Source organism: Hydra vulgaris, chromosome 02 (genome assembly GCF_038396675.1).
Source record: "Hydra vulgaris chromosome 02, alternate assembly HydraT2T_AEP".
NCBI lineage: Eukaryota > Metazoa > Cnidaria > Hydrozoa > Anthoathecata > Hydridae > Hydra > Hydra vulgaris.
The window spans coordinates 58,041,391-58,068,763 of NC_088921.1; the positions used below are offsets into that span (position 1 = coordinate 58,041,391).

At 26.0% G+C, this 27,373-nt stretch overlaps 1 protein-coding gene across 2 annotated transcripts in view; it reads right to left on the minus strand.

Moving 5' to 3' along the window:
- LOC100199117 (oxysterol-binding protein-related protein 11) overlaps positions 1-26,162 on the minus strand; it is a 52,427-nt gene extending 26,265 nt beyond the window's left edge. The window contains exons 1-10 of one of the 2 annotated variants that reach the window (XM_065791496.1): positions 25,947-26,162; positions 25,214-25,251; positions 13,474-13,579; positions 13,353-13,394; positions 11,427-11,508; positions 4,770-5,077; positions 4,581-4,622; positions 4,260-4,289; positions 2,660-2,707; positions 1,389-1,437 (exon numbers count right to left, since the gene is read on the minus strand). In XM_065791496.1, the coding sequence (XP_065647568.1) occupies positions 1,389-1,437; positions 2,660-2,707; positions 4,260-4,289; positions 4,581-4,622; positions 4,770-5,077; positions 11,427-11,508; positions 13,353-13,394; positions 13,474-13,579; positions 25,214-25,251; positions 25,947-26,069 (868 nt within the window). In that variant the 5' untranslated portion in view covers positions 26,070-26,162. Of the gene's footprint in view, positions 1-1,388; positions 1,438-2,659; positions 2,708-4,259; positions 4,290-4,580; positions 4,623-4,769; positions 5,078-11,426; positions 11,509-13,352; positions 13,395-13,473; positions 13,580-25,213; positions 25,252-25,342; positions 25,565-25,946 lie in introns of those variants that run through there. The other variant, XM_065791497.1, reaches the window with a different exon arrangement.
- Positions 26,163-27,373: the final 1,211 nt, after the last annotated feature.

The window sequence follows — 27,373 nt, forward strand, 5'->3', positions numbered from 1 at the left end:
GGTAGTTTAGAATAAGGACATTTATTTGAATCTCAGTTAATTAGAAAACTTTCGATTGATTCACAACATCTGACTCAACACTTTATATAGTTACTTGTTTTTTCCATTGAAACTTTTGTTATTTATACAAAAAGATAAGAAAACAGGTAGAAGATATACTCTCCATGCTGTGGGTTGTCTTTAACTGTCTGAGACTCTTAATACATAAATAAGGTACACTAAAAAACTCAACCCAGAGTAACACTTTAATCATGTTGAGAAACAACCTAACCTTGTGAAAAGCTCTTTTCAATCATAATTGTTATATGTAATTGTTCAACCCAGAAATGCTTGACTATGATGGTGTGATCAAAGTTCTTGACCAGAACTCAATACAACTGTTATTCTGTAACCAAAGTAAAAATCGAAGAAGTTTAGTGTCTAGTGAATAATGTAATTTACTGAAAGATGAAAAAACTCTTTTGAAAAAGGACACTATGAACATAAACATTTAATCAGTTTTTTTTATTAGAAAATTTAATTCATTATTTTTTTGGGTATGCTTTATATTTTTATATTCCTAAAAAAAAAAGAAGATAAATAATGATAAAAAATACAATCATTTAAAACCTTTATCATTCAATATAGTTATAAATTTAAACTCAGTGACATTTTTTTATTTACTTGTAATGTGATGTAAATTCAGGAGCAAAAATTTTAAAAATATTAATGGAGCATTTTTTTATTTACTTCATGTAAATTCAGGAGCAAGAATTATATTGAGTATTTAATATCGAACTGCAAATATTTGGTTACAATATCAATTACAATAGCATTTCAACTTCCAAAAAAATTGTTTTAAACACATTTTTGTTTAATCATAGATCATCCAGACCATATTTTAAAAATCCGGAAAATTGTTTAAGTAAAATATCTGGAATATATTTTCCTCTTAATTTTGCTTTTAGCTGAGTTGTTTATAATTTTTTTTTCAAACTCTTCTTAGTTTTGTATGAGTGACAAGTGAAAAAGCTTAAAAAAGAAATATATTACAAAAATATACACCTTTGTATGTATGGAAAACGTTTTGGATATTCGAAAAAACTGAAAGTTGATAAAAATGTCCGGAATTCTAGAAATATCCGGAAAAAGATAATCCCTGCTTAATAATTTTAAAATAAACAATTATAATTATAATAATTAACATTTATAATAATCATAATAATAATAATTAATAAATATAATAATAATTTAGGCATAAATTTAATAATACTAATACAAAATTTGACTTAGCAAATACTAATAATAATACTAATATAAAATTTAAATCAAAAAATTTAAATACTAATAATCAATATAAAGTTTAAGCATAAAAAGTTAAAATAAAATTTTATTGACTTCTAGCTAACCTGTGGAGATCTGTTGGCTTGTACAAGCTGATCCATGAATATCTGATGACTAGAAGATAATTTTACACAAGAATAAATTAATAGATGAAAAGATATAATAAAAAAACATTAACTAAAAACTTTTTGACAGTCTAATACTTGTTTATACTGACAATAAAGCTTTATTTTAAAAGCTTATTATATTGTTATTATAAAAAGCTATATAAAACAATAATAAAATTATACAAAGAAGTTGTTTTGTTAATATAAAAAGTTTGTGCTAATATAAAACAACTTCACCATGTTGTTTTATTTTTGTTTTATACAGTATATAACATTGAAAATATAAACTGTGATTAAAATAAAACATGTTTTAGCGTCAGTACGAACAAGGTATAAAACATTTAATAGAGGTTGTATATAAAAAATTGCTGGCACTTCTTCAATTATTTTAAAATTAGCAAGTTATATATTTGGTCCTACCTCTACAAATAATTTTTTTTAACAGCACTAATATCTATTTATACAATTCCTTGCATAACACAACATCTAATTGCAAGAAACAAGCAAATGTTTTATATATTAGCCAGCAAACTAAAGTTATAAAAAATATAAAAGAAAGAACTATACAGAATATGAGTTATACGCAGCATATCAAATATCAAGTATCAAATATATAACTAATAAGTGAAACAAATAAGAAAGAAAAAAAAGATCCCTATATTACAAAAACAAAAGCTATTGATCAGCCAAATAAACTCTCATTATAGACTCATTATAGAAGTCATTAGAGTTCTACTGTCTCAGCAAGCTAGTTGAAATCTCTAGTTTCTTTACTCTCCTAGAAATATTTAAAACTTTCTATTTTTTTTAAATGTACTTTTCATAATAAATCAAGAATTGAATAATATAATTGCTATAAAAGTATTAACATTTTATTGTGTGAATTTTTATACTTCTTTTCTATTTGAATTTATCCTTTTTAGTTACACTTAATCAATATTAATAATCAAAAAATAATACTTTATTAGAAACTTCATTGTAATATTTTTTTACAAGCAATAAAATATTTTTTTTAGTTATGTTAAATTTTAGTAAAATGTTAAAATACTTATCTGTTTAACAGCTGTATTTATTGTTTTTTTGTTTTCTATTTTTTTCTATAGATCTATAAACTTTTTTTAATTTTAGCTTTGATAAAAGCATTTGCTTTTATTACAGATAAAATTTGAAAAAATGTAAACTTACCTGTTTCTATTTTAGCTATGATAAAAGAATTACTGTAAACTTACTTGTTTTTGAAGAATTCCATAACACTGCTGAAGAATATTAACAGTGGCCTGAAAAAAAAAAAGAGAAAATATAAATAATCAAATTATTTATTAAGTTTTTTTTAGTTTTAAAATTAAGTTTTGTGTTTTAGAATTAAAGAATTGAAAGAGAGTCACAACAACAATTGAGAAAAAGTTACTGATAAATAACTAAAGGCTTCTTTAATTTTAATGGCTCTCCTTAGGAAGAAAAAAATATGCGCTGAATATCAAGATATTGTTTTGTATTCAGTCAATTCGTTAATCTAAAATTTTATAAGTTTTAATTCAATTTTTTTTAAGAATAATTCAATTCTATTGTTAAACTTTGGTAAACTTTAATATTAAAAAAAAGTTGCTTGAATGCTCTTTCATTCAGTTTCAAATTAAAATAGTTCAAGAACTGTTTATACATTTTTAAAAGGAAAACAAAGTGCCAAGACAAGTTGTGTTCATATCTTAAATAAAACTTAGAAAATAAGTTTAGAATTAATTAAACTTAACAAAATTATTTATCGAGATATTAACAGTTTTTTCTTTAGCTATCATGTAATTATGCAATTTTTAGTCTAATATTAGGCTTACGATTCATTCATTAACAAGATGTTTTTTTTTAAATAAAAACATCTGATTAATTAATGATATGCTCACTCTACAGGTTTGCTTAATGAATGATGTGTTCACCATAGTGGTTTTCTTAAAAGATTTAATTTACATTTCAAATTATAACGCGTTTCAGTTTAAAAAAATGTTGATCTGGCTTTTATTCATTTTTACTTATTATTAGTATATTTTTCACTTTTAAGAGTATTCTTAAAACTTGTCAGAGTTTAAAAAAAAATTCAATTAATAATAGAGTTCTTTTAAATAAGTTCTTTTTTTTTTTTAAAAAAAAAAGATTTTTATATTTAACCTATTAAAAAAGGGAAAGCCTGAACATTAAAAATATGCTTCAATTTAAACAATACTTATTTTTATTGATAGTTAAATGCCAAACTAGATTTCTTTTGAAAGAAAAATACCAACATGTCTAAAAACCATTAAAAACACTTTTGTTATATTCATGCTATTGTAATAACTTGTTTTGTTTTAGATGTAAACTTTTGTTATATTCATGTTACTGTAATAACTTGTTTTGTTTTAGATGTAAACTTTTGTTATATTCATGTTATTAGAATAACTTGTTGTATGTCTTTTGTTTTAGATGTAAACTACTTTTTAACAGTGTTTTCTGAATGTACCATTTTCCTTTGATAATAGTGTTATTCTATTTCTATGACACCTCACAAAATAAACCTTGTAAATAAAATGTTTGAATGTCTGTGTATACGCATATGTACATGTTGGGAAATATGCCATCAAAGGAAATCACTAAGCTTATTTATTAAGCTATTATGAATTTATTGATACTTAAATTACTAATTTTACTGCTAGTTATCATTATTATTTTTTACTTATACTTTGTTTTCAAAATAAAAAATATTTATTCAAATATCAACCAATAAATCAACTAAATAAATTCAAATGCTTGAAATATTAAATGCTAGAATAATAGTTGCTAGAATTCAAAGATAAAGCTTACTTGTGAAGTTGCTTTGAAAAGAAGAACTTGCTAAAAGTAAAAAAAAACACTTTGCATATTAACATCATTTTATATAAATGAAAACCTATTATTTTAACACAAAAATAAGTTTAAAATTTAATCAATATAAATTTTATGCCCATCTATAATTCCTATATTAATCTTGCTTTCTTTTATTCTATAATATACTCCCTACCCATAATTTTTTATTTATTTTATTTACTATTATTTACCATTATTCATTATTTACCATTATTCATTATTAATTACCATTATCCATTATTCCCATGATCCCTTGTGCACCATTTAACAATATCTTACCTCATCTAAAGGTGAAATTATATAATCTCGATTTGGTGCAGTCTAAATTAAAAATGACTTTTCAATATGCAAATAGTAAAAAAGAACGAGAAAAATAATGAAGCATTAACTCTTTGAATATTATCAATATCTACAATACAATAACATCAATAATTATCTGTAATATTTAACTATAAGAGAAATTAAGACCTGAAGTGCCTCCATAGCATGTGAATGAAATTCAATAACACTAGTGATGGCATCATTAATATTCTTTAACTCATCTTTAATAGGATTGTCTGGTGTATTTGAAATTTTAGGAGAAATTTGAGTGTTAATAGATTTAGAAAGATTTAGTGGAGATTTAGAGAGTGACAGTGATGAAGAATGTTTAAGACTAGGTGATTTTTTAGATTTATTATTGACAATCGGATTTGAAGATGAGACATTTTGTGTGTGAAACTCAGCAACAGCACGAATTAAATTTATCCAATGCTGGCGATCTTTTGCATCTGTACCTTTAAAAAAATTTTTAAACATATATATATATATATATATATATATATATATATATATATATATATATATATATATATATATATATGTATATATATATATATATATATATATATATATATATATATATATATATATATATATATATATATATAACCCTTAGATGTTGTCCGAAAGTTTTTTCCATATTTTGTTGACAAAAAGTAAAAATTAAAATGCAAGACCGGAATTTTTTTTTTTTAATAATGATAAACTGCCTGCCCCAACCAAACCCTCAGTCGATGTAGCAGCACTCCCTTGCGGGTCAGGCTATTTATCAGTTGATGTAGCAGCACTCCCTTGCGAGTCAGGCTATTTGTCAGTCGATGTAGCAGCACTCCCTTGCGAGTCAGGCTATTTGTCAGTCGATGTAAAAACATTCAGAATGTTTTTAAAAACATTCTGGTCAATTAAATTTGCGTTTTTGTGGGTTTTTTATATAACAATTAATTTGTAATTAAATTAATGGTTTTGACTTTCGTCCAACACGAAAATGTTGGACGAAAGTCAAAAGTAATTAAAAGTGACGTATGTGTTGGCGTAAGAATCACTTTTTTCCTTCCGCTCTTCCTAAAGCCAACAAACTATAGATCTATATATATATATATATATATATATATATATATATATATATATATATATATATATATATATATATATATAGATCTATAGTTTATTATTAATTAAACATACGTTAAAAGTATGTTTAATTAATAATAAAAATATTATTTGAACGTAACAAAATTTATTTGAAAGTTTTTTTTGTAATTTATTACTTCTTAACGCTTTTCAATGCACAAAGACGTTCATAACTTTGAAATTTTATTAATAAGTTTGAGTGATCTTTATTTTAAATAGAAACCAAATGTAGCAGTAGAAAATCTAAAATTTTAGCATGCGATAATGATACAATGATTAATATGATATAAAATATATGACGATACAATGATTAATATGATATAAAATATATGACGATACAATGATTAATATGATATAAAATATATATACAATATAATATACAATCAATAATATGATATAAAATATATGACGATACAATGAATAATATGATATAAAATATATATACAATATAATATACAATGAATAATATGATATAAAATATATGACGATACAATGAATAATATGATATAAAATATATATACAATATAATATACAATGAATAATATGATATAAAATATATGACGATACAATGAATAATATGACCTGGTAGTTTAAAAATTAAAATAATTGAAACTTAATATTTGCTTTAATAACTTTAATAACTTAATAACAGCAAAACTTAAAGAGGATTTTTAAAAAGATTCAATCAAAAAAATTTAATGACAGAAATTAAATGAAAAAAATGCCTTAAAGAAAAACAATTTCAATTAACAACAGAAAATAACAAAACAAGAACTTTAATCATATTTTTATATATTAAAAGACAACCAGTGATTTTTATCGTAAAGTGAAACAAAAGATTTGTAAAAAATAAAGATATATTATGTCTTAAATAATATGAGTCAACAAAATGAATTAAAATCTTATATAACTATTTGTTTTTATTATTTATTTGTTGTTTTTTAAATTACTTAAAGTTTTTTATTTAAGTTGGCACATAAAAACAAAATTACTCATACTGCGTTTTAAAAATAAACTCTTCATATGTGTGTATATATACATATATATATATATATATATATATATGTATATATATATATATATATATATATATATATATATATATATATATATATATATATATATATATATATATATGTATAATATATATCTGTGTGTGTGTATGTATATATATATATATATATATATATATATATATATATATATATATATATATATATATATATATATATAGTTATATAGATTGTTGCATTTGGGAGTATGGAAGGAAAAAAATGATTCTTATGCCAACAAATACATCTCTTTTAATTACTTTTGACTTTCGTCCAACATTTGCGTGTTGTCAGAAAGTTAAAACCATTAATTTAATTACAAATTAATCGTTTTTGAAAAAAACCGTAAAAACGCAAATTTAATTGACCCAAATGTTTTTAAAACATTCTGAATGTTTTTAATAATATAAACAATGTTTTAATTTTATTTTTTTAATAAAACGTTTTAATTTTAATTTTTTTTAATAAAACATTTTTATTTTTATTTATTTTTACTGTAAATTATGCACGGAGTGTTGCTACATCGACTATCTTATAGCCTGAATCCCAACAGGGTGCTGCTAAATCGACTGACAAATAGCCTGACTCGCAACAGAGTGCTGCTACATCGACTATCTTATAGCCTGACTCACAAAGGAGTGCTGCTACATCAATTGAGGGTTTGGTTGGGGCAGGCAGTCTATCAAGTTATAAAAAAAAAATTCCGGTCCTGCATTTTAATTTTTACTTTTTGTCAACAAAATACAGAAAAACTTTCTGACAACCAGTTAAAGGTTATATATATATATATATATATATATATATATATATATATATATATATATATATATATATATATATATATATATTATATAATAAATCTTTATTTACAGAGACATATGTGGCGCTAGTGCACTTTTGCACCCCCCCCCCTTTTTTTATTGCAGATTATGAAAGATCATTGTTTAAAATGAAGAAAATTAGTATCCATTTTGTTTTTTCATCAACCTAAAGTGCTCTAACTTTGACTTGAAAAAAAAAAATTCCCTACCAAAACGCTAATATTCGCCATTTTCTTAACATGTTTAGTTTTAATTCCATAATTCAAAAACCACTTCCATATTAACAGTGAACAGCCTGGTTTTTATTACTTAAAACTAAAACATTCCTGTAACAAATGTAGTTTTTAAACACATAACTATTACAAAAGTAACCACTGTTATTAATTAAAACGTTTTTGTATGCAGTCCACATGTCACTCCATACTATTGAACCTGAAAGGATCCATTGGTGTATAATTGGCATTAAAGTTGCTAAAGTTAAATTAAAGTTTGCTACGCCATGATTTGCTATGGGAATTAAAAAACCTTTCTTTGTTCCCAGCTCATAACCACCGAATATCCATTGCTGTGGTACTAAGCGTCCGACTTCATATTTTCTTTTTGAGAACAGAGATTCATCAATCTCAACAACACGTCCTGGTCCTCCTTTTGGTTCCGGATGATTAATAAAATAGGAAACACAGATGTCTCGACAAAATTGGTTCCAATCAACAGCTGAATGTTGACTGCCAATGTTCAATTCATGTTTAATATCCTCATAAGATAATCTGCAGCCGGACCCGGTGCTTTTACACCATATGTACATTGTGCCGATAATTTGTCATAATTCCAAATGAGATTTTTCAAAAAAACTGTCTTTTCTAATACAGAAAGTTCTTTTGCAGCGTTTAACCGTACATCTCTAAATTACAAGGTCCACAGCCCGTGAGTAATTTTGCTATATGCAAGGTTTGGTACATAAAGGACAAATCTTAATCTAATTTGGGTCAGAGAAATAGAATCAAACTCAATCATCGATGGGAATTGAGGAGCCATGAAGTTTAGAAGGAGCTAATGTTAATTAAAGTAATTTAAAGCGATTTTTCACTGATTTATTTTGGTTAAATTTTGAAAGATCTTATATGCAAGATTTAAGGAAGTAATTAATCATTTAAGCTATTAATGCTGTTTGAAATTTTATATTAAAGGATTTCTAATATTCGCAACTATATGGCTAAGTGTTCATTATGGTGACTTTCAACATCCTATTTTAAAGTTAGGCGCTGCGACCGTGAAAACCATGTCATTTTCAATATTAATATTGCTTGAAGTAACAAAACAAAATGGGGTTAAGAAAAAGGCAAATATTAGCATTTTGATAGGGGATTTTCTTCTCTTCAAGTCAAAGTTAGAGCACTTTGAATTGGTGAAAAAACAAAATGGATACCAATTCTCTTCATTTTAAACAATGATCTTTCATAATCTGCAATAAAAAAAAAAAAGGGGGGTATATATATACAAATATATATATATATATATATATATATTTGTATATATATATATATATGTCGGCACTAGTGCCAACATATATATATATATATTTGTATATATAAATATATATACATATATATTTGTATATATACAAATATATATATATATATATATATATATATATATATATATATATATATATATATATATATTTGTATATATATATATATTTGTATATATACAAATATATATATATATATATATATTTGTATATATCACATATATATATATATATATATATATATATATATATATATATATATATATATATATATATATATATATATATATATATATATAGAACCCTTAGATGTTGTCCGAAAGTTTTTTCCATATTTTGTTGACAAAAAGTAAAAATTAAAATGCAAGACGGGAATTTTTTTTTTTTAATAATGATAGACTGCCTGCCCCAACCAAACCCTCAGTCGATGTAGCAGCCCTCCCTTGCGGGTCAGGCTATTTGTCAGTCGATGTAGCAGCACTCCCTTGCGAGTCAGGCTATTTGTCAGTCGATGTAGCGGCACTCCCTTGCGAGTCAGGCTATTTGTCAGTCGATGTAGCAGCACTCCCTTGCGAGTCAGGCTATAAGTTAGTCGATGTAGCAACACTCCGCGCATGATTTACAGTAAAAAAAATAAAAATAAAAACATTTTATTAAAAAAAATAAAAATAAAAACATTTTATTAAAAAAAAAAAAAATAAAAACATTGTTTATATTGTTAAAAACATTCAGAATGTTTTTAAAAACATTCTGGTCAATTAAATTAGCGTTTTTGTGGTTTTTTTAAAAAACGATTAATTTGTAATTAAATTAATGGTTTTTACTTTCGTCCAACACGGAAATGTTGGACGAAAGTTAAAAGTAATTAAAAGTGACGTATATGTTGGCGTAAAAATCACTTTTTTCCTTCCGCTCTTCGCAAAGCCAACAAACTATAGATCTATATATATATATATATATATATATATATATATATATATATATATATATATATATATATATATATATATATATATATATATATATATATATATATATATATATATATATATATATATATTTGTGTGTGATTCTTCCTGATGAACCAACTGATGGTGAAACACAGTGTTAAAGTAATCAAAAATTAGATAAGTGTTTTTACTAATTTATATATTTGTATATATATGTATGTATATATATAACCCTCGGTATTAGGGTTGGTATTCGGCAATGCTGACCTAACTGCTGATATAACTGACTATACATATATATATATATATACACACAACATATATATATATATATATATATATATACACAACATATATATATATATATATATATATATATATATATATATATATATATATATATATATATATATATATATATATATATATATATATATATATATATATATATATATATATATATATATATATATATTCCCAAAGACAACAAACTAAAGATCTATGTATATATATATATATATATATATATATATACATAGATCTATAGTTTGTTGTCTTTGGGAAGAGCGGAAGGAAAAATATGACTATTATGCCAACAAATACATCACTTTTAATTACTTTTGACTTTTGTCTAACATTTGCGTGTTGGACGAAAGTAAAAACCATTAATTTAATTACAAATAAATCGTTTTTTAAAAAAACCACAAAAACGCAAATTTAATTGACCAGAATGTTTTTAAAAACATTCTGAATGTTTTTAATAATATAAACAATGTTTTTATTTTTATTTTTTTTAATAAAATGTTTTTATTTTTATTTCTTTTACTGTAAATCATACACGGAGTGTTGCTACATTGACTATCTTATAGCCCGACTCGCAAGGGAGTGCTGCTACATTGACTGACAAATAGCCTGACTCGCAACAGAGTGCTGCTACATCGACTGACAAATAGCCTGACTCGCAACGGAGTGCTGCTATATCGACTAACAAATAGCCTGACTCCCAACAGAGTGTTGTTACATCGACTATCTTATAGCCTGACTCGCAAGGGAGTGCTGCTACATCGACAGAGGGTTTGGTTGGGGCAGGCAGTCTATCAAGTAATAAAAAAAAAAAATTCCGGTCTTGCATTTTAATTTTCACTTTTTGTCAACAAAATACGGAAAAACTTTCTGACAACCAGTTAGGGGCTATATACATATATATATATATATATATATATATATATATATATATATATATATATATATATATATATATATATATATATATATATATTGAATATGTATATTAAACATATTCAATTTTTATACTTTACCTCTTAACTTGAAGATATCTCCATTAACTCCATTTATTGTGAAAGTCATGGAATCTTCATCACTTGGTGAGACTACTGCACCCTAAAATAAATATGAATAGTAAAATAATTATAAAAAACTTTAGGGATTTATAATAACTATACTAATAAAAAAATGCCTTTTATTTTAAATTAAATAAAAACCATCTTTAGAAAAAAATATTTCTGCAGGCTGTAGTTTTTAAATGTTTTTAACTTATAATATTATAGGTTAAATTAATATTCTTTTTATTACTAATTGTTTAAGTAAATGGGAAAAAAATACAAAATCCTTAACTTTTGATGCATTAAAGCAAAACATTTTATCAATTAAAGACCACTACACTAAATCTTTAGACATTTGAATATTATTAACCTATTAACCTTAGTATCACAGTGGCACTTATTGAAAACTATATACAATAACTATAAAAATGATTTTATCTTTTATTTTTCAAAGTTATTTATTTTTAACTTTTTATGGTCAGATTAACAAATACTAATTAATTTTTACTGGTACATTCTGATCATTATGTGATGAACATTTTTTCTCGTAATTTTAATAAAATAATTTGTTCCCACCAGAAAAATTCCCCAAAAAAAAGAATTAAGAAAACCTCAAATTTTATTTTGCTTTTTCAGGGAGATTTGGTTCAATAGTTTCAGGACTTATACAATAGATTATAGACTAGAAAAAATTTAGGAATCTATTTTTTTTAATAACAGTTTTAAAGCAAAACACGGACAAAATGGGAGCTAAAAATAGCAGCTTTATTATTAGATAAATGTTAGAAAATTGTTTTCCAAAAAAAATGTTTAACGTGATTGCAAAACCATTGTCCCCAAACAGAGCAGGATGTCTTTATAAAACATCCAGCTCTGTTTGGGGACAATGGTTTTGCATTTGAGGCATCAAACATTTCTTGTTTTGGGACAATGGTTTTGCATGGACGCATTAAGCATTTTATAATACATACATCAAATAATTCATTATTATCAAAACAAATTTTTGAAAATTTAAAAAAAAGTTTATTCCAAAAAAAATAATTCGTTACTAACAAAGAGTTCTTCAACAATTTGTGGAAATGATGTAATCTTTGCAGGTATTGATGTAACTAATCAATGAATCATTGCAGATAATAATATAAACAACAACTTTAATTTTGTAGAAATGATGCAATCAATGCAGGTAATGATAAAAGCAAACATTACAATTTTGTAAAAATGAGGTAAGAAATGATTGCAAAGGGTATAAGCTATGATTGAAAAAGATGTAAGTAACAATTGTAAAGGATATACACCATTCACCTGCAATAGTGAACTCCACTCAAAAGCAATGATCAACAATATACACTAAGCCTAAAAAAAACCATGAAAAAATATGTTTTATAAAACATTTCTTACTTTAAACATCAAAAAAGATGAAAAGAAAGGAAGATTGAATCACAAATAGATTCAAAGTGACATTTAAAATCCTGTGCTAATTCTTGTAGAAACTATTAGTTAAGTGATGATGTAATCACCCTTGAAGAATAAAATTGTATCACAAACTATTTAGCTCAACCTGTATTTCATCAACAAGTAAAAAAGCTTTGTTTTTAGGAATAACTCATGAGTTAGTTAAGGGTTTACCCATTAATGAGTTAATAAACAGCATACAATTGGTTTCTTTCTGAACTTTAACTTAAATTAAACTTCAGAATATCTTCATTCAGATTTTTATCAATAAAAATTCTTTATTACTAATGCTAATTATTTTGAATTTTGCCTCGAAAATTAAACGAAATTTTTGTTTCCAAATTTTTAAAAAATTATTTAATAACTAAAAATAAACAAAACATTTTTTGATATTTATTTAAAAAATTGATGATTATAAACAAAATTAAAAATACAGAAAAAAAAACTTACAGCAAGTGATAATATACCACGGCTACGAGATTTTTCTTTATCCTACAAAATGAAGTGTTTTTAAAATAAAATAAAATAAAATTACAGAAATAACTAATATAAAAGACAAGAAAATTCATACAAGGTAGTATGATAATGTTCCTTTTTCAGGGTCAAGAACAAACCAACGGAATTGCCAACCTTTTACAAGATTTGTAAATTTATTGAGCTGGCCCTCCATTTTTTGACTAAATAAAGAAACAAAGTTATATTCTTGAAATCAAAAGTAAGAAAAAATAATACCCTAGATAAAAAAAGTAAATAAAATTTAAATTTCCAACATATAATTATGCAGTATGACCCTACATATAATGATTAAGGATCGTAGCAAGATTATACAGGACCATAACAACATAGTTTTGTTGGATCTGAATGTTAAACTTTGAGTTTAACATTCAACATTGTTTCTACTAAATCATGATTGATCTGGTGAAAAATATGTTTGTTTTTACACCAAAAAAATTTTTTTTTTTTAAATACTTAAACATAAATATTAACATTTTAAAATTACTTTTAAAACTAATAATAAATATTATTAAAAAGTAATTTTTAGTAACCCTAGTAATGCTAATAAGTCTTAGTATCTAAATTAACATTATTCAATGACAAATTTAGCAGCTTTCAAAAATATATTTTTTATATTAGCTTAGTACTTAAAACTGCATGATATTTCTGAATAACTTATTTCAATTACAGCATAAAAAACCTTTTAGGATCTAAAAATTAAATTTTTATTTAGTTTTCACTAAATGCAAATTTGAACTGGCTAAGCCAAACAACATGTACGCGAATTTAAAATCAACTGCATTTCATACAGCTAAACCATTTCTATTGTTTTATAGTTTTGAGACATTTTAATTAATTTAAGGATGTAGCTTTTTATTTTACATCAACACAGATATCTATAAGTCTTCAAGTCAAAAGCTAAAATATTTATTACATTCAACTATAACTACAGTGAAAAATCGTAAAGCTGAAAATAGGATACTAGTACTTCTAAAAAAGAAAAATACTGTATGAAATAAGCTATATATTTTAAGTAAAGCAGAAAACATTTACTCCACTGATCAGTCTAGTTGACAATAGCTAAGTAAAAAGGACTTCATAATTTTATCCAAAAAAGAACATGTATTAAAAGAGTTATTTATGTGCAATCTTAGGCAACTGCTGAACTTAAATTAGAACACTCAAATCTAAATCAAAACTTTCAAAAATTGTTTATTTAATCTATGCTGGATAAAAGAAACCCGTCATACAGACATATGCACCTAGGGTGCATTGAAAAACAGAAATTTTTCAAAATTGTCTTGTAACAGCTCTAAATATAAGCGATATAATAAATTATCACTGGATTTAAAAATTTTGGAATAAAAAATATTTTTAGAGGTGCCCCAAGTCAATAGAACATTTACAGGGTCCCTAATATTTATGAAAAAAAAGTTCTACAAAAGTAGGTCAACCTGGTACTCAAAATAAGCAATATTTAATAAAAAGTTCAAAAATAATATTTTTGCTTCATGTAAAAATTATTATTTTGAATTTTATTGCATAATAACTATGGTTTTTTAACTAAAAATAAAAAAAGAGCATATTTACAAGTTTTTCAATAATATTTTTTTTTCGATATGTTTTTTTATAAAACAATTATTATTTTCAAATTTTTTATAAAATTTCTCTTCTTTTGAGTACCAGGTTGACCTACTTTTAAAGAATTTTTTCCCCCAGAATATTAGGGGCCCTATAAATGTTCAAGGGACTTAGAGCACCTCTCAAAAAAAATTTTTTTTAGAAATTTTATAATAATCCAGCGATATTTTATTATATCGCATATATTTAGAGCTATTACTAGACAATTTTAAAAAAAATCTGTTTTTCAATGCACCCAAATATGCACATTACGTCAGAACCAAAAGTTTATGCTTAGTGCAGTTAAACTGAAAAAAATCAACATGATTTTGAGAGCCATAAAAAAAAATTGATTGAGTATTACCATGATATTGAAAAACATTTGTAGTATAGAGTCAAGGAAATGTAAAATGAATAAGAAAATTCAAAATGTTGAATTGTAGGGTAAACTTGAGAAATGAAAAACAATTTAAAGAGAATGATGAAATTAATGAAGATAAAAAAATTGAAAACACATGGTTGAGTATGACAGATAGATATTTTAACATTTACATCTGTAGAGTTTTATTGTTGTTCTTCATTTCACAATTTTAGCTACATCGTTTACATATATGATAATTTTGCATGTTAGATTTGATGGCTCTGCATGTTAGATTTGTTTATATTTTTTATAGAAAAGAAGTGTTATATTTTTATAGAAAAGGAATATATATTTGTACAACAAATTTCATACAACACAAAAAATTCTACTATTTTTCTGACAGTTGTGCGTACAATAATTGCATTTTTTAAATAATAAATTTATTTTTTATAAACAAATTGCATTTTTGTAGACAAATATTGACCCTCAAAGACAAACGTTGATATTAATCCAAAAAATACAATTTGTTTATACAAAATATTTTATACAAATTTAAAAAAATTCACGAGCAATATCAGCTAAGATATTTTTCTACAAACTTTGAATATTTATATATAAGCATTATTTATTTATATATAAGTGTTATTTATTTATATACAAGCATTATTTATTTATATACAAGCATTATCTATTTATATATAAGCATTATTTATATATAAGTGTTATTTATTTATATACAAGCATTATTTATTTATATACAAGCGTCATTAGGCATTTATTAACTATCTTGACCACTGGTTTAAAATTTTTTTTTTTGCAAAGATTAATTGAGGGATTATTTAATGACTTTGTTAACCAGATGAAATCATTGAACTAGCACTTTTTATAATATGCTTTATGCAATGAAGAAAATACCAAAATTACCTAATTATATTAATTTTTTTAATTATATTTTTAGTAAATTGTACTTTGTAAGTGCACATAGCACAAAATAAACAGTTTATACATTGAAGATGTTATTCACTTGAGAATGCAGAGAGAAATTAAAAAAGAAACACACTCAAAGAAGACTTATTTTTAAATTCAGTTAAGTAGTAGTAATTAACAAAAGGATATTTTTCTTCAGATCTTTTTTTATTGCAGAAATAAACTGGTTCCATTGAGATGTACTTTGGTGTTTTATGGAAAACTTACCATATTTAATTGTATTGGAAAAACAAAAGAGTATAATTCACCATTTTCTGTGTTTCTGATGCAATGTTTATGTATTTCATTTGTTTTAACTAAAAAAATCAAAAAAAAGTTTGGTAGCTAAGTTAAGAAAATTTTTTTAGATATCAAATCTTGTTGGTGAAAAAATCCATATTCTGATAGATGCATAGTGTAAACTAATAGTGCGGTTTAGTAAAAAATTACTTTTCAGATACCAAACAATGCAATAAGTGAAAGGAAAACAAAGAATAATAAATAAACCTAAGAGTTTGGATAGGAAAGTAGTATTGAATTATTAAAAATAAAGGCTGCTGGCTTTGGCTTCGAACCTGGCTTCTGGCAATACCATAACGATGCTCCAGTCTCAAAACTCATGGTGAGAGGAGATCTCAACTGCCTCCCCATCAACTCAGATGGACTATTCGATCTCCCTGCATGAGGTATTGTTCTATAACTAAGTAACATATGACTTAGATAACTACTTACTAAACCTTTGTCTGTCGAGTAAACTTTTAAACCCATCTTGACTGTCCCCACCATTCTCTCAGCTAACCCATTAGATTGTGGGTAATATGGTGGGGTCTTATATGATAGACATCCTATTTTCTTCAGCCATTGGCATAGAGTAGTATCATGAAATTCTGCAGCATTATCTGATACCAAAACTTCAGGAACACCATTTCTAGAAAAACGCTTTGGAGTACTGTCTTAATTGTGAGAGCTTCCCGGTTATTAACTTTTATGACTTCAGGCCATCCAGAGAAGGCATCCACTAAAATCAAAAAAAAATCCAACGTTCTTTACAGAGGCATGGTCTATATGAACTATACACCAAGGTATACATTCATTAGGCCATGTATGTATCGTTTTTTCATTTTTTATTTTTATCTTAGCGCATTTTTCATAATTTTTTACATATTCTTCCACATCTTGACAATGACCAGGCTACCATGCTTCTAATTTTAATCTACATCGAGTTTGCATAATTTCACAATGTATGTCACCATGAACTGATTGAATAAATCTTCTTCTTAAAGTCTTTGGAAGTACAATAAGGTCACCATTACATAGAATCCCTTTCTCAATAGTTAGTTTTTGTTTGTTCAATTTATAAGGTCTTTCTGCCACAGTGCACCTGCTCCAATTATTTTTATTAATTCTGCTTTTAATATCCATCAATAGTCTATCATTTTCTGTTTCATTCATAATCTGTTCAAGGTTTACAATTTCTGGCTCAACTAAGTATATAAAAGTCTCTTGAATATTCTCTTCATCTTGCAATAGAAAAGACAGTCGTGATAATGCATCTGCATAAGGAATACTCTCTCCCTTTTTATAGCTAATGTCATAGTCAAAGGCCATCATTTGCAAAGCCCACCTTAAAATTCTAGCAGAAGTCACTTTCGGAAGTTCTTTGTTACAATCAAATATGAACTCTAAAGGTCTGTGGTCTGATATAAGCTTAAATCTTTTACCAATCAGAAAATGTCTAGCTATGTGTGTAGACCACACTATGGCCAGTGCTTCTCTCTCTATATTAGAATATCTTGTTTCTGCATCAGACAAAGATCGTGAAAAAAAAAGAACAGGGTGACCATTTTGTAATAGTATACCAAATATTGCCTTTTCACTGGCACCCGTTGTTAATTCAAGATCCTTATTGATGTCATAAATATTTACCACAGGGTCTTCTTCTTTAGCAAAAAAAATGCATTTTGATGTTCTTTTTTTCATTCAAAGGTAACTCCTTTCTTTCTCAACTTATTTAAAGGTAAAATCTTTTCAGCATATCTTTTAATATGTCGACCATAAAAATTAACTAATCCAATAAACGATTAAAGTTCTTTTTATCATTGGGAGGGCTGATTTGGAGTATTTTGTTAACTAAACTATGATCTGGAGTAACTCCCTTCTCAGACAGTTCATATCCTAGAAATGAAAGGCTTTAAGTTTCCATTACTGATTTACTTTTATTTATAACCATCCCTTATTCCTCCAATTTGTTTAAAATTTTCATCAAATTACATTTTAATTCTTCAGCGTTTTTACCTCCAACACATATATCATCTTGAAATATAATCATATTAGGAATAATGTCCCCAACAGTAGATTCTATTGCTCTTTGAAATATTGCACTTGCAGTTTTTATTCCAAAAGGCAAACATGTCTATCTTAACAATCTAATAGGTGTATTTATTGTCTTTATATCCTGCTTTTTTTTTATATTCTATGATCTTTGTCTCAATGATCATAGAATATAAAGAAAATCTTCTATGATCTTAATTTGGTGATATGCTTGAGATCAATTTTGGCAAAATACTTCATTCCTGCCATCTTATGAAATACATTTTCAATATTAGGAATCGGGTATGAATCTGAACAAATCTTTTGGTTAACTCCTATTTTGTAATCTGCACATATACATAAATCCCCGTCTTGTTTTCTGAAAACAACAAGTGTTGAAGCCCATTTGCTTCCGCTATGTGGAACTCTTATGAGCAATCTTTGTTGAATCATTTCATTGAGCTTATCTATTACTAATGGTTGCATATGAATTGGAAGAGGTCGAGATTTAAAATAACTTGGTTGCATGCCATTTTTTATAACAATATTTGCTTTATGATTTACTCAACGTCCACTAACAACAGGTTTTACACTATTAACTAAGTTAGTTGCATTTATTTTTAATATGTCCATCCCAATCAAACCGTGATTCTTTGTACAATCTTCAACAATAATACGTACAATATTTATTTTAGATTCGGTTTCCAATGTTGCCTCAAATTCCCCTAAAACTTTAATAATTGTGCCATCAAATTGTTTGAGACAAAGGTGACATTTTTGTAATTTAGGTTTAGACATTAACTCCCAAAAATTTCTTGGTATAATAGTGACCTGACTTTTATCCTGCAATCATTTATTTTAACATTAGTTTCTGAGTTTGAGTCGCTCATGTTAATAGAATAAACACTTGCATCATCAGTCTCTACTTCATCTACTTTTTTTTCGTATTTAATAATGGATTTACAACATTTTTAAAGTGGTTCAATATCCCACATTTATTGCAATTTTTTCCAAATGCTGGACATTTTCGTGGTAGGTGTTGAAGCCTACAGTATTTGCATTTATATGGTTTTTCTTTATTTTTGTTCATATAGTTAACTGACCCTACCCTAATTCCATACCCTACTTATTGTTGTGCATATTAAATGAATATATTTCTTAAATCTGTCTTATGAAGTCTACACATGCTCCTAATTTAGGTGATTCTCTATTCTGTAGCATTTTGAGAGCTTTAACTCTCTGGTCAGAAGATTGAAGTCCATCATTTGGTCTCATTTAAATCAGATCATCTTCTGCAGTTTGTGCATCTCCTACTAATTTATCAGTTACAAAAATGTGCTGCCTCCTGTAATCTTTGTGCATATAATACAACATTTTTATTACTTTGTTGTTTTATGGCTAAGAAACTAACTATTTCAGCAATTATTAGTCGCTTCTGAGGTCTTAAATTGGACATTATAGCAACTTTAATGTCATTAAACATCATTATATCTAACTCTTCTGGATAAACCATGAGTGAAATCTTTTTTATCGGGTCAATTTCTGCTTTGGATAAAAATAAATCTGTCACCTCGTGTTAATCATTTATCGTGTCTTTCAACTTTTTTGATCGAGCAGAGGCTGAAAAGCATCTAATCCAGGCTTCAGCATTATCCAGATCATCCAAAGCCAATTCCGACATCCTACTCACAGCGCCATTGTTATATCGTTAAATAATATATAATCACTAGAGATTCATATTAGTCATATATATCTTTCTATCTTAAAAAATACACGCATGCACAATATATAAAAATATATCAATAAAAATGCCACATAATAATCATCGATGTTTGCTGGTCTTCCGCAAACTTGTAGTCGGTTTTTACGGCACAACAAAGACTTTATATATTTTGATGGATGAAGTTTTTTCCCATTAAGTTTTTTTTGTTATCAATCTTTTTTTTGAGGGAGATGAAAAAATCTATTTTATATTGCTATCTATTTATATATTTATATGCATATTTATATATTTATATTATATGCTATCATTATTATTCAAAATAATTTCTTACATAATTACAAAGAGAGCACTTTGCAAATAAGTAGAAACTTTTTTTTGTAGAAAAAAAAGTAAAACTAATATTTTTTGCAAATTCCATAGCAATATATAACCAATAAATTTACTTTCACTTAGCTAAATCAGGTCCATAAAAAAACTTTTTTATCAACTTACAAAATAAGATTATTATTGATTTAAGAAAAAAGACATTTTAACTGATAAACTGTATATTTATTAATAACACGTTTTAATATCATATTATTTGTATTGTTAATTGCACGCTTGAAAATATTAAATAAAGAATATATTTATATATTAGACTTTATCTATATTATTTATATATTTAAGCTTTATTAAATAATTTAATTACTATTTTATTGTTTTTTAAAAAAAAGCACAAGTAAAAAAAATTTAAGAAAAATAAACCACAATGCAACTTTAAAATCATAAACCGCAAAAAAAATTTTAAAAACCACCATGTAACTTTGCTGACTAGAAAGTTTTTTTTGTTTTACTTTATAAAAATGTTTTTGTTTTTATTATTTTATATTGTTTTATACCAGTCTCCATCATAGAAAAGGCAAGCGTTTGCATACCTTGCCTAACCATGCATATATCATCTTGTTTTGACAATATGACTGCAGCCATTTGAAAATTTGCACATTTTAAAAATGCTAAACTTAACTGAAGACTATATTTAAAATAAAAAAACCATTAGCAAAGCTGTCGAGATGTTGTAAAAGTATGGCTGTCAGCTCAATATTAGATGCAGGTTAGAATTCTTTTTAAACCTTATTTTTATAGATGTTTTATTCACTTAGTAGACATTAGAAAAAATCAAAGCTTCAAAACTTTTAAATAATTAAGTTTAAAGTAATTAAGTTTAGATTAAATGCGATAGTTGTGTAGTGGTTGAGCGCTTGCTTCATAAGCAAGAAGTTTTGAGTTCAATCCCCACCACATCCCTGGTAGTACCGTGCTCAACTTGTTTCTCCAGTCAGTGGCCTTGTTTATCAAGGTTTGTGTTTCAGAGTTATAGAGTTGAGAGAGGGTTATAACCACAATTAAGTAGCCTTCTCGGCCTTGGGGAGGTGAATTGACAAATAAAAAATTTGAAACTTTGATTATTTCTGAAAGCTATTGTAAAATGCTTTTAAATTACAAAAACAAAAAACATATATAGGTTATTTTTGTAGTTTCATAAAATTTTTCAAACACACAAATTGTCAACACATCCAAATAGCTGTGGTCAAGTTTTGAAACAAACAAAATGTTATATGTATGGTCACGCAATGGGTGTAACAGCCTTACATGCTAAAGACTGCATACTGTTTATGTTTATGTTATGTATACTGTTTATGTTTATGTAATATTTTACTCTATTTTACTTTGAAGTTTTTTTATTTTTGAAACTGAACTATTTGAGAATATGCATAGTGAGACTGCATACATTGAAAGAGGGTTTTGGTTCAGGTAGGCGAACTATTAATTATAAAAGTCTTATGCATGTTTTTAAACATTTTTCGGTACTATTTTTTTAACAAGAATATATTTTAACATCAAATTTTACCAGTATATATTTTAGCATCAATGTGGCAACAACAATAATGACCACAGTTCTTTGGCATGCATTTAATCTTAATCCAACTGTGAAGTAAACTATATTTGTTAATGACAGTGTAGAAACTGCAAAAAATGTAGCAAAGTATCTGTAAAAATGTTGGATTACAATGTAAAATGTCCAAAAGATCTTGAAAAAGAATGTGTTTTAGTATTTATGAGTCAAAAAACAATAAAAATGGGAAACTAATACGGAAACAGGACAATGTGGTACAATTTGAACTGTTTAATGTAGTCACACAGTCACAGCTTTTCCCAAATCCCAGTTGTCAACCAATGAAAGAAATGCCTCCACCCCATGATGCCAAATCCACGAAGCATATCATCAGAGTATTTTCATACTACTTTAAATGGATCCAAAACTTTTCCGACAAAATAGCTTCTCTAAACACTAAGCACCCATTAGATTATCAGTTTGTAAATGACTTCAATTAAATCAAACCAGACATTAATGCTGTGATCATGTATATAAAAAATTTCCGTTTTCAAAAGAAACTGATGCATTTGATAAAAGTGTAGCTGCAGTTCTTAATCAGAATGATTCCCCTATTGTTTTCTTTTTAAGATTACTCCAAAAATCTGATTTCTAACACCCCTCTATTGAGAAAACATTCTGATAGAGGTACAGCTTTCATCAGTAAAATTTTAAAACAATACTTACTAAAGAAATACCTTTCTCAAACAACAAGCCATACTACAGCATATAACCCCCAAGGAAATGGAAAAGCTGAAAAGTGAAAAGCTGAAAAGTAATCGAACCATAATAAAGTCTATTAAGCTTGCTAGATGTTCTTCATTCTCTAAGATCCTTAATGAATACTCAAACAAGGGAGACATCTCATAAAAGTATGAGATTTCTCCCTTGTTTTACACAAAAATTATTAAACTTCTGTGTAAAACAGCTAATAGGATATTTATTTAATTTATAGGGTTTGTCAATATTTAGGCAACCCTGGCCTTGGCTTATTAAACCAGCCCCGGCCATGGTCAAACATCAGCCTCAGTCACTAACTATACCCTCATGGTTGAGCCAACTTGGGCTAACACTGTTTAAAAGACATACATATAATAATAAGTATGAACAACTGGTAGATAAAGTTTAACTCATAAATGCTAACCCTCATTATGCTCAAGTAGGATATTCAGTAGGAAGAGAAACCAGTTTTTTAAAGACATTATCCCCCAACAATTTCCTTATCAATTACTAACCAAACAAATCATATTGAAACTTCACCTGAGAACGCTTTTAATAAACCTTCTTACACTAATAAATCATTAATAACTGAGAAATATGGCCTTATCAATAACTTTCCTGAAAACTCTTTTAATGAACCTCCCCATTATCAACCTTCAATAGCGGAAAATCTAACCAATGATAATTGTCCAATAGATTCATTGTTATCCTTATAATATATGTAAGTTGTCAAACATTACGGCTCATAGAAGAAGATATGTGAAGAACCTTGTTTACTTAATTTGAACTCTATTATTTCATGACTGCAGAAAATATTGTGATTTGATTACTTTACTTATTTTAGATTAGAAAAAACTTAAAAGGCTTAGAACCGCTGTTATTCTTAGTACAAGTGTTTCAAAAAACACTTGTACTAAGAATAACACTTATACTAAACTTCTTCAGCAACAAGTCGCAAATACAAGATAAAAAGAGATAATATCCTAAAGATTCAATCTACAAATTAATTATAACATAATAGTAGTACTAATTATTTTTTCGGAGTACTTTTTAACTAAAATTTTTTATCAAAAATCTTATCTTTCTTTATCTCTGGCTTTTAACATTTTAGAATAAGGATCAAGTTTCTTGAAATTAGTTTTTTTTTTAAATTGGTTTATTCACTCCAAATAAAGCTTTTCCAACCTGTTTAATTTTTAACCTTTACTTTTATTGTTTGTTTTTTTTTCTTTTTAGATTAACATCTACTTTATATGCAACTTTATAAAAACAAACTTTATATAAAGTTTGTTTTTATAAAGTTGCATATGAAGTAGATGTTAATCTAAAAAGAAAAAAAAAACAAACAATAAAAGTAAAGGTTAAAAATTAAACAGGTTGGAAAAGCTTTATTTGGAATATAATTATATGCAAATTATAATTATATGCATATAATTATATGCAAAATTAATTTACTAAAGTTTTCACAAGTGTAAAACAATCAAAAGTCTAATAAAAAAATGTTTTGTTTGACCTTCAAAAGTAACAAAGTTTTGCTTAGAATATGCAAAATTAATTTATATGTTCTAGAAAAAGAAGAAGAGCATAATTGTGCAGAGCAGTAATCATTGTGATTTAATGATTTTTGTCTAAAAAATTGGCTTTCAAAAAAATAAAGATTTTAATTCACAAAAATGCCTTCCTATTTTTAACATTTTATAAAGGGATAAATCTTTTCCTGCCTTTTTATAAATAATATATTTACATGCACTATCAGCTAGTGTCAGACAAGTTTAATTGCATCAACACTTTTAGTACTCTAGATTTTTAAAGAATAACCCAATAAGCAAATGTAAAAGCTGACAAATTTATAGAAAATATTTCCAACTAAAAATAGGACTATTTGGTATATTTCTTAAAACTGCAACTTCATAAAAATCTTAGCTAATATTAAAGACTGTGCTATGAAGAAACATAGCTGTGCTATGAAGAAACAATAATATTGTGAAATAAAAAGGATCTTTTAAAAAAATATAAGAATGCTTTGCTTTATAAATAGAAAAAAAATAGTAAAAATATTATAATCAAGTTGAATTTATTAATAAGGTTTTATAACTAATTCATTATAATACTAATTTATCTGTTTATCTATTTATTTAACTAATTTATCATGTAAAACAAAACAAAACAAAATCTATAACAAAAATATTTTATAATTCAATTACCCTTTCATAGCAACACTTCCTTTCTTGTAAACAATATTCTGAAAAAAGTATTTTATAACTTTAAACATATGAGAAAGTGTGTGTACATGTGTATACATAAAACATGTGTTAAATTAAAAAAATATCCACCATATTTTCTATGCTTTCCATATTAAATTGATAAATAAATCACTCGATTATAATTTGATGATGTTTTTGTTTGCACATAGATAAATTGTAATGTTTTTTTTTTAAGTACAACATGAAAAACTAAAGCTAAAACCTTACAACTAAATAATGCGAATTAATAAATCCATTAGCATTCATATTTATAAGTATATTAAATATATTTTTAAATGAGGAAACAATTATAAAAGACATAAATACACAACATCAAAAAAAATAGAAATCAAGATCCAAAAAAAATATAATACATAATCTTTTCTGTAAACTAAATCGTGATTGGAAAGTAGGCTACTTATATAAATACTTAAAACAAATAGAAGGTTAGAAAAATCTGTTATTGTTGTTTGCCATTCAATCCCATTGATACATAAAGTGTTACAGACTATTTATAATATATATAGATTTATATTCCATCACAAACCGAAATATTTACTTAAACATTTTTTTAATTTTCACGTTTTTATTTAAATAAAAATTCTATACGCAATTATTAAAAATAAAAATCTATAAAAGATTTATAGATTTTTATTTTTAATAATTTTTTACGAATTAGATAAATATAAAATACCTGTTCTTTCTCTACGACATTGAGAATCCTTAGTCTTTCTTCATCAGTTAGACCATCCAAGTTCAAATCATCAATACTAGGGTTTAAATAAAAGTTACTGAGCGGAAAAGAGTTCCGTGCCATTTGGATTATGCTTAAAATTTTCTTTTTTCTACAAAAATAAAAAAATTCAGTTTTAATGATGAATTAACTCAAAAGCGGATTTGATCGGAGATCGAGAGAAATTATAGTTAACTTACTTTGTGTATGGATTTTGTGCCGCCAAGTAAGATAGAAAACGCAATTTTTAGGATATTGATAATCAATGTGGCATAAGATATGTTTTAAATGCAAACTTTCAAAACATATTTCATGCCACGTTTTATTAAGTTTGAATTCAAAAAAGCGTACTTATCAAAGATGTAGGGCCAAATGATACACACGGTTCATTGTAATTTTCCATGGTCGTGGTTGCCCTCACGGATTTGTGCAACATAATTTTTTTTCTTGAGGCAGAGCATTTAACTTGTAAGTTCACGCCTCCTCCTTTACCAATGTTGCTTATGAGGCTAGAGCTGGCGTGGAACCTCGGACCTCTGGATGTTCTGAGCTAGATCTCTAACCACTGCGCCACGGCTATTCAAATTTAATTGGCAGTTGTCTGCTTATGATTAACAACTCATACTCATAAAAAAATCCAATTTTGTCTTTAACGATCTCTTGATAATCTCATAAATCTATTACTAGCATGTTATTTTTACACGCATTTTTATTTTTTTAACATTTTGTTCTTGCAAATTTGAAACTTTTTCTTGTAATCTGTATAGTTATAGACTAAATTGCTTTTCACTAATCTAAATATTAAAAAAAACCTTTGATAACCTTCAAAAATTACCAATGTTTTTGCTATTTTTTGAAAGTTATCAGAATAAGATGCAATTCTCACCAGGGGCCGATCCAGCATTTCTTGGTCTTCGAGATATTTAACTTTCAGACATGGAGCTAGCTCCAAATATTTATATGTTTATACTTATGTCAAATTATTAAGGTTTGCAAAAAATTGCGATGAATGGAAGCTGGGAACAAAAAGCACAAATTTTTCGCCCATACCCCCAAACGTGAAAGCAACAAGTTGATAAAAAATTTTTTGTATAATTTTCAACTAGACTTATATTCATCGAGAAATTTTAAAACTCGTAGTATAATTTCTCAGTTCAAAAATTATGACCATATAAAATCTGTAACCCCCTCAAATTGAGGGGGGCCCTAAACTTTAAATGGTCATAATTTTTGAACACTAAAATATTTGGCAATGAAATTTAAAATTTATTGATGAGTATAAGTCTAGTTGATAATAAAACAAAAAATACCCCCCCCCCCACCCACCCACACACACATACATATATATACACTGCAGGCCAAAAGTTTCCGGACACTTGATATTTTTA